This window comes from Nomia melanderi, chromosome 14, assembly GCF_051020985.1.
Source record: "Nomia melanderi isolate GNS246 chromosome 14, iyNomMela1, whole genome shotgun sequence".
In the NCBI taxonomy this organism is placed as follows: Eukaryota; Metazoa; Arthropoda; class Insecta; order Hymenoptera; family Halictidae; genus Nomia; species Nomia melanderi.
Genome location: NC_135012.1, coordinates 11,481,003 through 11,498,898, shown reverse-complemented (window position 1 = coordinate 11,498,898; position 17,896 = coordinate 11,481,003). Strand labels below are relative to the sequence as shown.

Sequence of the window (17,896 nt, the reverse complement as noted above, 5' to 3'; positions counted from 1 at the left end):
TTGCAGACGAGAATGAAATTTCGAGTTTTTATAATCTTTTCAGATATATTTATAGATTGAAGCAATCTGGGTCTTTATTAAAAGTGACAATATTATAGCTTCAACGTTATTTAAATATCAATATTTTATACTATTAATTCGAACATTTTCTTTCTTTTCTCCTCTTCTTAATCTCAGTCATTGCTACTGGAATTTTCAATTGGAATTTTCATTTTGAAACATTCAATATCGGAATTGAAAATATCTATATAACAAAGCATGATTGTTTTAAAGATGAAATTACTACAAACTAGAGAATGGCGGAAGTAAATCATTTTTTCGTAACCATTGCTACTTTAAATTAGATACTAATGTGACATTATGAACGTGAAAACGGAAAGAAATTAATACCAAAATAAAAAGAATTTATTTTTGACGATGTAATTCACTGAAGATATAAATGATTAGATATTATTAATCAATAAAGTAAGATGTATTTGTTATTTGATTATTAAATATAAGTTTCTTACGATATCTTTAATTTTCGTTGAAGTATTCGTTATAGTTAAATTGAAGCGAACGGGAGAGAAATGAATAGATTCCTCAGTCAACACATCCATTGCTTTTGTAAATAATGTTTATTAGATAATGCGTGCTTAAGAGTATTAGGTAACATAATGTATTCTACGGTCCTTCATAGAAGGTGTACAAATCATTGTTCCAGCAATGTCTTCTAGATTAACGTAGATAAAATCATCGTCGTTGTCGTCGCTATCGCCTCTGTCCCCATTCAATCAATTGAACCCGTGTTCCTCGCACATACTTTATCATGCGTTTCATTATCGAGTCGACACATAAAATCGAATTTGTCCTGGAAAACTGCGAGATCAATAACGCTGGCATATTTTGTCTAAGATCATATACAATTTAAAAATACGTTAACGCATTTCAACGAAAACAACATTAAATAACGTTATACTTACGAAATTATCATAAATTAATGTTTAATATCCTTTGAACAAAAAAGGAAATTAGTAAAATTATAGCAAACGAAAATCAGAAACTAAATTCGCCATGTAATACTTCAGTTATTAAAGATAAACAATTTTCTTGTTTTTTAAATATTTTAATTCAAATCGTAGAGGAAGAAAATAATTACAGGGAAAGAAATATGGATCCGTAATCATTTGAAATCATTAGTATATTCTTGTTTGAACTAAAGCTGTTTAAAGTGGCGGTAGAAATCAAATTGGAGATCGAATTTCCCAAAAACATCATTCGATTTTAGTGGTCCGGTTTACGAGTCCACGACGATTGATTCACGTTCCCGTGAGTTTTCAACATCAAACAAATCGAAGTTCCTTAACTTATAATAGTATATATACGATCAAAGGTTTCCCTTGTTCGGTTCAACTAAAAGTATCGATAAATAACGTATCACTTTTCAAAGTTCCCTTTCCTCTAAACTCGTCGGGGCCGTTGGAGCAAATCTCTCGAAAAACCGGCCCGACAATTCATTAAAAAAATCTCGATTTTATTTATTCCTATATTTCCATATGTTCGCTCCATCCGTTTCTCCGTCGTTCCCATTCACATTCACTCTTCGTGTCTCTCTATGTATATTTATTTATGTAATCTATATAATATAGAATTTTTATGTAGGTAATAGCAAGTAACGTACAAGTAAGCATCGGTTAGATGCGAATTTCCCTTTTTTCAAACTTTTCTGTCAGACGTATCTTCGAAGTCCGTAGTCTCTGATAATTAAATTTTTACTTTTTTTCTTTTTTAATTGAAAACTTGGCAAACGTTGTTTTTATTAGAAGATTGCTTGGAATATTTTAGTTTAAACGTAAGAAATAAGAAAAATTTATCAGAGGATATAAGATTAGCGAAACTCAACAAGTGATACGACTATTTTGGTTGGTAGTAGTATATATATATGCTTTAGAAATAAATGATGAAACTTTACTAATACGTTCTATAGATGGCAATTTTAAGTAATATTCTAGAAATATATTTATTGGAAAATTTTGTTAAGGAATGTTAAACATGTGACTAACAATAAATATAGAATTATAATGTGTAAATATTGTGTTAGTCGGATTTGTCACGTTTAATGTCTTTTTCAAAGATGAGTATAAATTTGATTTATTAACTTATTTAAGTATACTACATACGAAAACAAGCTAATGATATTTTAATGTTTCAATAACAACAGAAAATTAACAATGGGAAGGGATTAGAAGTGTGAAGTGAATTTAATTGAACTTATTAAAACACATTCCTAAGTTTCCTAATTTATTTTATGAATTTTTTTGCTCTTATCGATTTATTTTTCAATATATTCAGTTATGTTGCAAATTATTCTTACAGAAAGAAATTATAAAAATAATTCTAGGCAATGATATTTGTATATAATATATTTCTTTTAATTAACAAACTCCAAAATCTGATTTACATTATTCAATGCAATGCAATGAAGTTTTGTAGAAGTGTGATAGCGAGTATCTGTGACTTAAAATCATTTTATATCTTTATATTTTACATGGAAATATATTAAAATAATAAAACTATTTAACACAAAACATATAAAATCAAAGAAATAAAATTTTAATTTGAATAGACTATTTTAAGTTTGTTATGGACAAAACAAGCGACAACTTCTAATTACTACATATTCTATATTATCACTAAATTCAATGATTACTGCTAAATTCAACAAAGTTTATTTTCACTATTCATTACACTATCTACGGTGCATGCATTTATTTCAATCGTACATAAATTATAACTATATCAAATACAACGAATAATGAACAGTGTCTACAGATAAATAAATAAATAATTAATTAAATAAATGAATAAATAAATAAATAAATAAAACATCTTTGTGATTACTTTAACTTCCAACGTGAAAAATCTACACTTACATAAATACTTATTTGAAGCATCAATTGTATGACACTTCCTGTTTCCTTGTCTACAGATCCTGTATAATTAAAAACATTACAAACGAACAAACTCCCTATAGATTATGATACAATACAATTCCGTATTCCTCTTTAGGTTTCCAGGTATTATAAAAAAATAAAACGGAACACCCATTGCTTCGACCGCTTCTCGAGACACGGTTTCAAAATAAAATTGAATTATAAGAATCTCAACATGTTATTATGTCGACGCATGTTGCGGGGCAGGAACGTTTGAAAAAAATACGGACTTTCGCGTAACCGAGGCTTTCTTGTTAGTCTTATGTGTCTGCTTTACGTTCGTAACTATACCAATGTCGAGTCGAATGAAGATTAATTTATTTACGCGCAGGATTCTGCATCTTCTCATTTGACCGTTCCACGTGTACGTGTGTAAATTCAAACTTCCAAAGAATCGTGTATACCTGTGTGTCTGTTACGGTGTGTGTACATGAGTGTACGTGTGTTTGTGTACGTGTACGTGCCTGTGTGTGTGTGGGTACGCGTACAAACGTACAATATGCTCTTTAGGTAATAGGTATCAAGTGTCTTCTGTTTGTAGCGTTAGTAATTAATTTATTAAAACTTTCTATATCATCTTAATTTTCATAGTCTCTTTAATAATTGCCTATACATTCCTTCTTATCTGTCTCTCTCACACACTCACTTGCTCTCTTTCTTTCTTATCGCATTCTCGCTTTTCCTCTCTCTCTCTCGTTCTCTCTTTTTCTTGTTTTATCCGTGCATCTTTATAATCTTTTGCGTGTACCTGCCTTTTGTTCGAAACTTTCTCACCTTTTTTATCCATTTGGGTTAAATTTATCTAAAAATGATTCCGCATGCGGCGATCGTCGAACAACTCGAGGCATCCTGCTTTTACAATAACGACGAAATCAGGCCAACGTATGGCCTTGACGCGTTATGTCACGAAAGTGAAAGCTTTCTCGATAATTTCAAGCGATTTAAGCACGGCCGGTGGAAATTTGTTGAAATTAAGAGACTTCAAACAAATAAGAACTTTTAGTTGATACACCAGAAACAAATGCATGTGGCAAATTTAAATTTGAACACGTTAATACGTAATTAATTAAGCATTCTAGATTTAATATTCCAAGAAACACAAAAGCACATGATCTATTGATAATATCCATAATTTTTGCAAGATTTATAAATATATTCAATTTACATTATACTGCTATATAAAAAAAGTTAAATTATTCATTGACACATCCAATTCACTATAAACAATGTTTTCCAAAAATAGCTTCACTAGACATAACATTCTTCAATTTTACATTATAAACAATTCAAAGACTAAATTGCAGCGTTTTAATATTGCTCGAATACTAGTAAATAAATTTCAAAACAAGTTAACTGCGTTTGACGAGTATACATCTTAAAACTCTAAACAACTTTTTCGATAGATTTATTTCCGTAAACAAACATGTAATTTTCTTTGTTTTCTTTAAATTTTCATTAGAATATATTGTAAGCGCATCTGGCCTGCATTTGACGATTACACACTCCATTATTCGATTTTATTGCGATAAAAGATTTTCGAAACCAAATTCCATACTTAACGTGTTAAGCGTAACAATGGCCGAAGCGTTAAAGAGCTCGAAATTATCGACGATTAAAATACACATCATCCCGAGCGTTCGACGTTACGAATCGAAGGGCCGAACGGACAAAGTGTCGGCAAAACGCAATCTCCCGGTGTCGAAAGGTCAACGCCCAAGACGACAGCAGCTGTCGAAAGTCTGGGGGATCGACGGTGATCTTTCGCATCGTTATCCAGCTCTCGGTCTCTTAATCTAAACGGTAATCCCGAACTCGATTCTTACTCTACGCGCTCCGGCGGGATTTAAAAATAATCTATCGAATCCTCTAATCCTAGGGGTAGAAGTCTTGTCTCTTATAAAAAGAAGTTTGGAAGAAGGAAACTCTCGCCTACGTGACAGACTCCACGAGCGATCGGTCCAGGCGGAAACGGATATTTGGCAGCACGGTGAACAGAGAGAACACGGGATAAACGTAGAATCGACAACTTCATCCACTTGTCCCTTCGATGAGTCAATTGTTAACGCGTTCGCCGCCAGCGTCGCGTACTTGTGACATCCCCGATTATTTTCCACGAAGAAAATCAAATGAACGCTACAGATACTGTTGTTTAACATTAAAACTACCGGTTAAATTGACTTTTTGAAATTCCTCTATAGAAACTTCAGGAGTGCGTGTATCGAGAACTGATTTATAATTCAGTTTGTCGAAACAGAAACCGTTGTCTTTTTAGTAATTGCAAAATGAAAACGGGAATTTAGTGTTGCTCGTTTCAATTTCATTTTTTCAATATTTGAAGATTTGTCGGATCGAACGAAATATTACAATTGAGAGGATCGTCACCGAGATATACGCTGCCAGCGAACGCGTTAATGTACTGCGGACGCTTCATGCGTTCGTAACCGGCGAAAATCATAGAGTACAACGAATCGTTCAATTTCAATCCTCTTTCTTCGAGAAAGAATGAAACGACGGAGGACGTGGGATTTCACTGAATCCTTCGAATTCCATAAAACGTTAAATTCGCATGAGCTTCCGCAGTCCGGTCGTTAAGCAACCAGCTCGAATGATCGACGGTCGTTCTTCGATCTCGAGAAATAAATCGACAAAAATCGTATCCGTGATCCAACGTAAAACGATCCTCAGCTTCTTCAGTCCGCGAAACCCTTTGCCCACTTGTCGCCCTCGTTTTATATACATTGTGGATTACACGTCGATATAATTCTATTTACATGCGCGTGTCTCGTCTTGCCAAACTTGCCTTTTGTGCGTTTGGACATGTCGGTTGTAATTGTATATAATATAATAAGTTTATAATATTATTAATCTGAGTTTCTAGGCAGTTGTGTGTTGTTTACATTATATACGTTAAGATTTATCACTAAGGCTCTCTCTCTCTCCTTCTCTCTCTCTCTCTCTCTCTCTCTCTCTCTCTCTCTCTCTCTCTCTCGCTCGCTCTACTTCTCTCTCTCGCTCGCACTCTCTCGTTCTCTCTCACTTTCTCTCGCTCGCACTCTCTCTTTCTCTCTCACTTTCTCTCGCTCGCACTCTCTCTTTCTCTCTCATTTTCTCTTCTCGCACTCTCTCTTTCTCTCTCATTTTCTCTCGCTTACTCCCTCTCCCTCTCACTTTCTCTCGCTCGCTCTCTTTCACACTCTCGTTCTCTCTCGCACTTTCTTTCGCTCTCTCTCACTCTATCTCGCTCGCACTCTTTCGTTCCCTTTCGCTCATTCCCTCTCTCACCCTTTCTCCCGCACGGTCTCTCAGGCTTTCTTTCTCTCGCACGCTCTCTCTTTCTCTCTCGTTCTCTGTCGCTCTCTCTCGCACGCTCTCTCTCGCTCTCTCTCGCTCTCTCGCGTCGCCTATCGTTCCAGTAGGTTAACCACTCTCGCTCTTTACAAGAATTCTCTCATCCTTCCTTTGTCTGTTTTGGCCTCTGTGTTGTGTATGTTTTCTCGCTAAGTTCGGTTTAAGAAACAAGGTAATTCAGCTAAAGTACGCATGCTTGTTGTCGAACCTTGCATCCCGGTACGCGCAATCCATGGAAAAAGGTGAACGGAAAACAAATGAAACACACGTCCAACCGATTTCGAGCTTTTCAAGAAGTAAAACGTGCGCCGAAGCGTTTCGCGCGGAAATTTTCGCGACGTCCCTGCGGCTCGCGAACGGAATTAACCGCGATGACTCGCGCGCGCGCGCGCGTGCAAGCGAGTACCGTTGTTTTGCAACGATTCGGATACAGTTTTAGGAAGCGGCGGCTGTACAACAAATTCTTCTCTTGAAACGCTCGAAGTTTACTGACCCAGTGTTTGCTTTCTTTTCTCGCCGTTTTTTTCTCCGCCGTCGTCGCGTAAAAGATTCACTTGGAACAGCACTCTCATCCTCCCACTGGCATTCGGCGCACCCACACACGCTCGAAATGATTATCTAGAGTTCCTTCTCCTCGCGGATCGATTCGAAATATTTTCTTTTCGGCATTGTCGCGCGGCTTCGAGACCCACAATCCCCGGCGGTTTCCGCCCGAAGGGACGAAATGGTGGTTCCCTTCGTTTCGTTTTTTTATACAAGAAATACACCGTTTTACGAAACTATTGGGTCATCCTATAAAAAATAATAAGATTCTTTTATGTTCCTTCCATTTTTAAAAATAAAGATAAACGAAGCTTGTTTTAAAGTAATTACAATGTACAGATAGACAATTTATATATAACGAAGGAGAACATGTTTTACCTTAGGAACAGAGTTGTTTATCTTTATTTTTAAAAATAGAGATAAACGAACCTTTTTTTGAAGCAATCATAATATAGACAATTTGTAGACAATGAAGGGAAATATGTCTTATGTTAGAAACAGATTTGTTTATCTTCATTCCGAGAAACAAGAGAAATATAAAGAACCAAATTATTTATGGGATCACCCAATGGAACGGTACCATATGTCTACGCGTGATTCAAGTCCGTGCGTCGTGCGGCTGTTACGCTCCCGTGAACGCAAGAGTGAGTCTTGTTTCCATTTTCGAGTCCCGATCAGTGGTATTGAGCAATGTACTGCCATTGAATCGGTCGCTTTGGAAACGCTATTCGCCGATTTTCAGGGAACACTGACCGTTCGCGGTGGACGCAGCGAAATCTATTGGCAAACTTGGATGTCGTGATTCGATCGATGGTACGTCGCTTGCTGCGAAAGTCTCGGGAATCCGCCATTTTTACGGCCATTTTGTTATTCCTCATTTCAGTGAAGCTCCGCGTTCTCAACACATTGAATACGAAGAACGAAATCTCGTGTTTATACAAATCTTTAAAAATTACATTTTATCAGAATCTATCATTTGTTTAAAATATATTAAATAATAATAAGATATTGTATTTTTCTACGTATAGTGATTTTCTTAAAATTACCCGATATGCAACGTGTTAAGTTTAAAAAGTGATGGCACAGCACAATGGAGAATGTATTAACGTTGAAGGAGAATAGTTTGAAAAACAATGAAACCATTAGTTCAAACTTGTTTGTGACTTTTCTCATTTGTTCCCGAAACTTTCGCAGCAAGAGGTATTTAACGTATCGCAATCGCTGGGACAATTCAGTGATTGCGGCTTGAAATAATGCAGTATTGTAAAATGGAAATTTCATCGTATGAAAGCAATGATTGTCAACTGTGCAACATTGCATGTAGAATGTATGATCACGTAAGATTCGCATGTAAAATTTATACGGCGTAGAAAGACGTCATAGGTGCTAACGTGTCAAATATAAAGTCAACTCAGGGGTGCTATTGACAACTACTTAGAACTGAAATACAACTATCTTGGACCATAATCTTTAGCATTTCGAGTGGCTAATCAACCTAAGAAATCTCTACAGAGCGGATTCCCATAATTACATTAAGAGCTAGTTACATTAACAACTAATTTTATTAAACTAATTACGTTAAATAGAAATGTTCTTTTTGAAGGATTTTTTTCTTTCGAAGAATTTTGTTCATGCAGACTAGTTACAGTACTTTGGAAACCTTTCTCAATCTTAACTGAATCGATTCTCGTTTCACGCTTCGCGATAAATATTCTTATGAACGTTGACTGGTTTACAGAAATTGAGATTGAATAAATTTGTTCGCTTTGTTGGATGATCTAAGTTACACGTATGCTATGAATATACGACGATCTATTTATGGCTAAACGCTTATGGTCCTTTTCCGAGATGTTTCATTGTTAAAGTATACTAACGATATCTTTGTTATTTTCTTTTCTCGGTTGATTTGTTACAAGAAAATAACAGAAGATACAAGATTCGGTGGAATATTGTCCTCTCTTCGGCTCTATTGAAAAAAAGTTGCTCCGACGGAAAAGCGTTTCCAAAACGATCGATCCAACTCGATATTTTAACGTGCTAGACTTACTCTTTATGAATTAGAAATCGTGAATATCATCCTATTGGTCTTTTACGCTAGTTAATCGTTCGCTACGTGTTGGTTATCAGTGTTATTGCTGCTAAAAGTTTTATTCAACGGGATTCTGCGGTCTCTCTACAGATACTTTGTCGGTAGACAATTAATTCTGCTCTTCGATCTGCATGTTACCCTTGTTAAACGCCGAGGAAAACGCAAGCGTACGTATTTTTGCTTCGAGGAAAAAAGCTTCCGCTAACAATCGCGTTCAAGACATTTCGCATCGTGGAAAGTGACTAACAGTCCGCCGTCTCTCGATGCCTTGGCTGCCACATCGATCTTCGTGAACGTGTTTCTTAAAACTATACAACTTCTACTCTTCTTTCTTAATAATAACGATTGATCCATGAATCGGAACATAAATATTTTCAAACTTACTTAAACTTATAAATTTCGCATATCTGCCAACATGTTACTATAACAACCTTACACTTTATACATTAAAATCATAAACAGAAATTATGAAACAAATAGAAGTCTAATAATCATTTTCATAAATACTCTTTCTTTTTATAATATCTATAAATTCAGCTAATACTTAACAATGTTTCTGGTCAAACGTTAGATATATTTAAATAATAAAACTGAACGTTCCATAAACTCAAGGTTAACATCATTATATCAAGGGTAACCCTTTGTCCTATGATTTCCTTCACAACTCTATAATTACTTTATCGTTAACAATTTATTAGAGAAAGAAAAAGAATTCGATAGTTCTGTCTACGTTTACTCTAACAATCAACGATCGACAATAGAAAGGTAATATTTAATTTACACTTTTAAAAAAGTAGGTAACATTTAGATCGATCAGATTCGATCGATGACGCGACATCATAGAACAAGTGGTCGAAGAGTCAAGCTTTATAATGTTGATCGTTTAACGACAAAGTGGCAGTCAGTCTCAAACTGACACCTCGCGACGATTTTTTCTGTATGATATTTGGTGAAATCGATGCACGTCCGTGCCAGTTCGAGCGAACCACTGTCAATCATTTTCCACGGGACAGTCTGCTACCGTAAGTTCGTAGAGTGATGGTGCGAGTCGTCGAAGGCGCCATGGTTTCTTTTTTTTTCTTTATATAATATATGTATATAATATATATGTATAGTCGTTAACAATATTAATTACAGGTACCTAAAAATTTCTCGCACGCGTTCCCCACGTCGGAAAAAAGTAAGAAAAGTCGAAATGCTTCGTACAAGTTTAGGACATTCTACTCGCTAAGTTCTCGGTCACGCTCGAATTTCACGTCCCCCTCACTCGGTCGCCTCGATTATATCATCTACTCGTGTGGTTATCAAGTGATATTACAAAGTCGAAATGGTAAAACGTCGTTACGAAAAAACAAAGACGCTGCGAGAATGTGCCTGCGTCGTGTAAACGCTACGAAAATCGATGTTTGATAGATGTGAACACGACGCGTACAGATCGTTCCAAAATCTACCAGTCGAAACGAGGGAACTTTTTCCATCGGTTGGGATCGAGTAGACTTTCGTTATCGTATAATTTGAGATTGTCGTTTTTCGAGTGACGGATATTCGAAATTTCAATGGTAATATTTTCAACGATAAGAATTAACGCGAGATAAATGAGAATTGTACAGAACGTAATTTTAAAATTATTCGAAAAAAGTTTTACATAGCAGACGAAAAAGAAGACAGGTTGAAGTGTTGGTCGATGCACGTTTGTAAGCGTGGAAAACGTTTGCATCCTTATTCGATGAATTTTATAGTAATCGCCGCAAAGGTATACGTTGCTTTTACTTCGACAATTTTAAACACGTTTACTGGGCGGTTAAATGGAATTGTTTGTCTAAACATAGTAGAAAAATCTGTTGTTTCTTACAGTCTTAGATGCGAGGAAACATTTGGCGACATAAAAGTGAATCTTAATGTTCGTAGATAACGTATCATGGATATTTCTGTTCGCTTGTGTAGAATTCGAAATGTCGGCTAGAGTATTAGTGTAGAATGGCGTTTACTAAAATTTAAAAGCAGTGAATTACAATTATGCAGAGTAAATACTCTTCGCGAACAGTTAATAATTTAATGTTAATAAATTATTTTTCAATTCCATTTCTTTGCGCTAAATATTAATTGCAAATGTTTGCTAGTGAAAGCCAAAACTTGGCACAATATGGAAATTAAAATATATACTAAGAGACGAAAGTTTCGATTAAAATTTCTAATATTAATTAATATTTTCGCAATGTTAATAGTTTCGATGAAATTGGATTGTGGTGTAATTCGTGTAAAATTGGAGAATACTTAAGACGTCATTTTACACGACACGGATTAAAAAATAAATGTCAAAATGTACTACGTTTGTCTTACATTACATTGTATCTTCAAAATTATATTATTTACAGGTTAATTTCTTCTATTTTACTTGTAAAAGATTCGTCTACTCACATAAGTATAAAACGACACTTCAGTGGCATTAATTTTCCATTGAAAACTTTTACAAATGTATACGAGAACAAATTCAATTTCCATTATTAAACGCAGCGATTGAGAAGGTACAATTATTAAATGTAATCAGTCTGTTCTATTACTACAACATTGCATAATAAACCGTATAAAATTATCAATGAATTTGACAGGAATTTACCCTCTAAACTGCTTTCACTGTATACCTTTAACAAATCCACTTAACACGTTTACTTATTACTATTAGAGAAGTAAACGAACAAAAGTCGACAACAGGATAGGCACTCGTTACTGGCAACATTCATTTCAATATTGTACAAGACAACATTTTTCTATTACGTTCAGAGGTTAGCATCCATAAGAAACTATATAGTACAACAAAACTAAAATACAAATAATCGTAAGTTCTAAAATTATAAAAATATTGAAATACATTCTCGACGTGGTTTCTTTGCACTTCGAAAAACGAGATCTCAAACCCGAGAAAGATACAAATATTTCCGATTCCCGTTCGATGGAAAAAATTCTCGCGTTTCCACTGGCGAAAGAATTTTGAGGTGGTCTGTATATTTACAATAATCGCAGTCACGATTGATTCGATATTTATCTTCCTATTTATACAGCGTGTTTTTTCTTCCTCGTCCCTCTTCCATCCAATTAAAATCATCCGCATTGTGTTCGTTTCGTCCGGCAAATCTAGGATAACCCTGGACAAGGTCCGAGAGCGATTGGCAAACTAGATGGTGTGTGTGTGTGTCTCGATACTCGCTGACTGTTTAACAATAAGTAACGTCTCGAAGATCTGGATTCTTTTTCTACGCTCGTAGAAATATTCCCCCAAGTGTATTTGCTTCCGTTCTGCGATCTATGCTTTCATCGACGATTTATCGGCTAAGGTTTATTGCTACTCTCTCGGCTACTGTACCGAAACGGGGTTAGCGATTACAATTTTCTCGTGTCGGAATGGTTCAGTATAAAGTGGCTTGGCAGTGTTTAACATTGGTGATCGTAATAACAGGTCCTGACGATTTATCCGGATGCTTCCTTTCGTTCTGGTTCTTTACAGTCGAGCGACACTCGAATATCCGTAATGAAAAATTTAAGCATTCCGATCGATTCCAATGAAAAATTAATGTAGTCTGACATTAACAGATCCGTTATTAAACGATCTAAAGCGTTGAAAAGCTAAACAAAAATGAATAGCGACGATTTATCCGGATGCTTCCTTTCGTTCTGGTTCTTTATAGCGATACTCGAATATCCGTAATAGAAAATTTAAGTATTTCGATCGATTCCAATGAAAAATTAATGTAGTCTAATATTAACGGAGATCCGTTATTGAATGATCTTACGAAAGTGTTAAAAAGCTACACAAAAATGAATGGTGTTCTTTCTCTGTAATGAGGCTGTGTCGACATGCTTAAAATTGCATAATGCTCCGTGGCGTTTCGTGAATTTTACTCCAGAGAGTTTCTTTTTAAAAGTCCCCGGTGGTCCTACAGACGAATCGCAAAGCAACGTTTCCTTCTTAATTCTTTACGTTCTGAATTCTTATTTTTGTCCTTTAATGCTGCCTTTATTCGATGCATTTTAAGGTCGTTTAAATAATACATATGTTAAGAATGAATGCTCTTCAATTACTTGGTTATAAATATATCTGGGTGTACTGTGAATTAAGCGAAAATGGAGAATATATGGCAGCGCTTTAATTATAATGGTAGTTTAAAGTGGTATCAGAATACAAAGGGTTGATAGATGTCGTTTCTACCTTTAATCTTCGACTGTTTTTGTAAACGTACTGTTCATTTCCAGACATCATTACAGAGGGAGAACATTCAATTTAACGTATCCTTCGATGAAATAATTAAAACGATTTTAATACAAAGAATACATATTCAATGGATCCATTAGTCATAATCATTTAATATTCAAGAGCAGAATTTTGTTTACAAAAACTGAATAATTTCGTGCCTCCGGATATTTAAATGACGCGAAAATTAAGAGACAAAATCATTAAACAGGCACAACGTAATGCATTTGCTTTTATTTGTGAAATTGAATAAAGCTCAGAAATAATATATTTCTCATTTTAGAAAAATAAAGAGTAATATATGAAACCAATTAATATTAATTATACGTCAGAGTATGTAAAATTGTGAATGAACTTAATTATCCAAATTCATTTGCTTCTGTCTCGAATTTTATAATTGACCTCGCCGAATTTCATTGGCACTTGAAAGAATATTCGATTTGGATATTCGAATAGGAAAGATATCCGGACACTCGCCAGTCCCAACAAGCGTATAAACAAACAAGCAGTATCCTGAAATAATCGCGTCATGCATGCGTATTACGAGTCCCGTTACAACGAACGCTTTAGTAATATGTAGTTCTGAAGATTTCAGTCGGAAAGTCGGAAAGATCCAGCGATCGATTCATGCGTAATTTAAAGTCGACGAACAAGTCTTTCTTCGATGGTCTTACAGACGAGCGTTAATATATCAACGATATCCCTTGCAAATATATAAACACTAGAAGCCGTAAATCATTGAACGTACGCGATTAACTGATCTACGCGAGCTGCCAGTGAACTCCTAATGGAACGTTACAAATTTTTATTCCTCGTCGTTTTTCTTTTGGATTTTTCTTCGTTTCCTCCGTTTAATTTCTTGGTCTTAAGCGCACTTATTAATTCGACACTATATTTTGGCGCAAGCATACCAACGGAGATAAGACAACCGAACGTAAAACCGAAATTCTTTATAGAGTTACCATCTCGAATATAATTGGATCATTTACGTGCCTATCGTGAATAGAAAAGAATTATATTTCCCAGCGATAAGAACCTAACGATAATAGTCAGCGATAATTCATCTATCTTTAGCGTTAGTTAGTCTTCGTTACTTTAATTTCCTCATATTTTTTCTTTTTCTGTTTGTCGATTTTATCACTAATCCTTCCGGTAACAACTCATGCATGGAATTATACGAAAATAAAGAAACTCGAGGGTCCGGCTTATATTAAACTCCGATTAATGCAACTCTCCCTTGATTTGCATTTGAACGCGTGTCCCTTACCATTAGCATCCATCACTTCGGATCTTCTAAAATTATTCGAAGGTAGAGGTATTGAAAAACACTTACTGGATTCGCTCGAGATTATCGAGAGGATACGTTTCCACGGATACTCTCGGCTCGAAATATATTCTCCCCGTGCAAGCATTTTGGCCGCCTCGATTGTCCGCGTCAATACGAGTTATTCATTTAGGAACGCTTTTCTTACGTTTAAAATTATTCATTATCCTCGTTCTCAGGACTGGCTCAGTCTCAATGAAGCCTTCAATCGAAATGATTCTGAATAATTCATAAATTGTTACTATTTGAATATTCATTCCTCGAAACTATCATATATATGTTCCTTCTGGTAAAACTATTTTTTGGAATTACATTTGGTTTCAATCGTAACGCAATAATGACTTTTGAATTATGATAAATTAATCGATAATCAATGATAAACTCTCGTTTTATCTTCTAGAGGTTTCGCAAGGTTTACGACTGCGCGAAACGATACAGATATATTCTTTTTGTGGTTTTCCTTTTGCTTAAAAAATACATCTGTAAATGGATATAACAAGGATAATAGTAAATCATATTTACGGCTCGAAGTTTCACCGATAAATCTACGGGGATTTCTAACAAGAGGATGCAGCGTGAAAAAACCTGAACGTGTCCTGAGAGCGATTGCTTTTTCCACAGTCTCGCCCTTATCAGTTTCACAGATGGATCCTTCATCTTCGTTCAATTTTTCATCTTTCATAAGGCGCGATTGAACTTCCCGGAAAAGTCGAAAAGATTCTATCAGGGAAAAGTGATCTTTCAGTTGATCCAGCCCGCACGTTTACAAGGTCCTATAGTTCCGTGAGACGTGTCGAACCTTCGGCGATCGTACAAAATCGAGGGATCCTGCTACGAATGTCCTCAAAGAAGATCAAGATGCTCCGTAGACGCAGGCAGAGTTGTCGGGCGGACTGATCTTCTCCACCGGCAAAACTGCCGCTCTGTGCCATTCGTCGCGTACCTGAAATTTCAATGATTTCACTTCACATGGGAACCGAACGAATTAAAATCTTGTATTAAGCGAATTTTGCAGAATTTAATGGAAACACTCGTGTTTCAATTACTTATGCATAAAATAATATTGTTCCTCTTCATAATAAATATTTCGATAAATATTTTATAATATATCTTATGATAAAATGTCATCGGTTAAATTATAAACATTCCAGGTGATACAAAATTGATTTAAGAAAGTTACATATAAGTAAAATTAAGCAATAATTTCTTCATAGCTGCTAATTCCCGGATTAAAAGTATTTTAGAAAACCCAAGAAATCTAAAGTTACCAAAATTCAGATGTTGCGTTCGATAAAACTTCGTCATCTATATTGAGAATATTCACGTATGACGCGTTTAACCTTTTTTTATCAGCATTTCTTTCAATGACATTCTTTCACGGTTACAATATTTTATCAAATGAAACTTATCGGTTTTACAAAAGACAAATAATAATCAAGAAGTTTTTTAGTCATTCAGAAGCGTCAGTCACCGGTGACTGACATGGCGCTCAACGTGTTAATTAAATTCCACAGTTGACAGGTCAAACGAACTTCTCAACCCCTAGTCGCCGAAATTCCCCGCAAAGATCGCATGGGAAGTAAACACGGGAAAAGGGCTAATAATCCCAACTCTCTCTTTTTGAAAGTCCTATCCTGCCGGAGCCTAGTTGTCGGATGTGTAGGATCGTCAGAAATGGGAAATAAAAAAGAGAAAGTTGAGAGTGAAATTTAGGGATGGCAGCGACGAAGCCGCCACATGGTTGCAGCGTTACTAGATTGAATTACGAAGAGGATCCTTTTAATTAATTGAAAGCGTATGACTCACCTGCTCGACTTTAGCAAATACCCTCAGTAAATTGAGGCCAGCTAATTTTTTAATGTCGTCCTCCGTCCATGTCGGGTCTTCCAGCAGCGTAGCCAACAGCTGAGGATACCTGGATACGTCTTCTAAACCGGTCGGTGTGCTGCAACGAATTGTCAACGTTTCACGCTGCTGTTCGATTGGTCGTGCAATTAACCCCTTGCCCTATGATGTGTTAGACTCGCGAAGGTTTCAAATAGAATTTAACAAACATGAATATTATTCGATTCGTTTGAATTTAAACTATGTATTATTCCTTTGTTATCAATGATTATACTTTAGAGCAAACGTTGAGTATTCCTAGAATTTTTCTCTATTCTCTATTCTCTATTCTCCTCTATACTTATTCCTCTGTTATCAATGATTATACTTTAGAGCAAACGTTGAGTATTCCTAGAATCTCTCTCTATTCTCAATAAGTTATCAACAAAACAGTTTACACTAAAGCTATACGAGTGAAATTGACTCATTTCGAAATTTTCAGTCTTTAAGTATTTTAATTCTAACAAGGCATTCTCGAAGAATTGATACTGTTCTAATTTCTATCAAAACTCAGAAACTTAGTAAACATTCCAATTGCTCGGCAGTTTTAGTATTAAATCGATCTTCGAGGAAAGAAATCACAGAGCAAGGGGTCAATTTCGTCATTCAGAGAACGAACGATCGCCGGTAAACCGGGATTTCCGGGGGGCGGTGTTCCGTCGTCGACGGGTGGAATTTTACGATTCGCTCGGCCGACCGAGCGGTTCGCCGTCGCAAAATTGTTGTAAACGCTGTCGCATAGGCGAAACCGTTAATGCCCCGCCGGGGAACACAGCCCGCCGGTAATAACGATTCTCCGAACGCGCGACGCGACGGGGATACTCAAAAGATAATTACAAATTTATCCCGTCGAAGCCGGCTCCTATTCCAACGTGGTCGATCCCTGCCACCTTTCGGATGTGATTGATGTGCGCTGAAATAGCACGGACCTTTAATAAGCACGGCCGCCGAAGCCGAGACGTTTTAAATGCTGATTTCATTATGCGCGGCTCGCGCATTGTCATTAACTTTTCGCTTCGAGCAGGGTCCGCCGGCCCGATTGATCGATGATTAATTCCATTCGAACGTTGCTCGAATCTACGTTAATTGACGGAAACAAGACCCCTTCAGTTTCGGTAATTGTAATGGAAGCTCTGCTCGACGCTGAAAGTTTCGTACGCCGATTTTCCGGCGTACATTCGCAGCAACGATGGCTGGTTGTTTATTGTTACGGATATTTATTTGCGATAATTGCGCGACTCTGTTTATGCGAAATGGAAAGGCCGCGTTCTCGGACAATGTAGCTTTTTATGCGTGCGTTGAAAGATTTCCTTGTTTTATACGTGTGTCCAGTGGTTTAATCATTTTATTAAATTCTACACTGATTTTCTTTGGTATTGTTTGAAATGATTCTTTTATGGAGCTAAGAGCGTAATCTTGAAGGATAGAATTATAATCTGGTACACGTTGGCGATAAGAAAATTGAAAATAATAATATAATGTGTAATGTA

The 17,896-nt window shown here is 36.0% G+C and overlaps 1 protein-coding gene and 1 long non-coding RNA gene across 2 annotated transcripts in view; one reads left to right on the top strand and one right to left on the bottom strand.

Moving 5' to 3' along the window:
- LOC143175273 (uncharacterized) overlaps positions 1-17,896 on the top strand; it is a 325,389-nt gene that overhangs the window by 26,137 nt on the left and 281,356 nt on the right. The window lies entirely within an intron of this gene.
- Positions 613-17,896, bottom strand: part of LOC116429003 (dipeptidase 1) — a 224,846-nt gene continuing 207,562 nt past the window's right edge. Inside the window, exons 11-13 of the mRNA XM_031981335.2 lie at positions 17,244-17,319; positions 16,329-16,467; positions 613-15,465 (exon numbers count right to left, since the gene is read on the bottom strand). Coding sequence (XP_031837195.1) covers positions 15,376-15,465; positions 16,329-16,467; positions 17,244-17,319 — 305 coding nt within the window. The 3' untranslated portion in view covers positions 613-15,375. The remainder of the gene's footprint in view (positions 15,466-16,328; positions 16,468-17,243; positions 17,320-17,896) is intronic.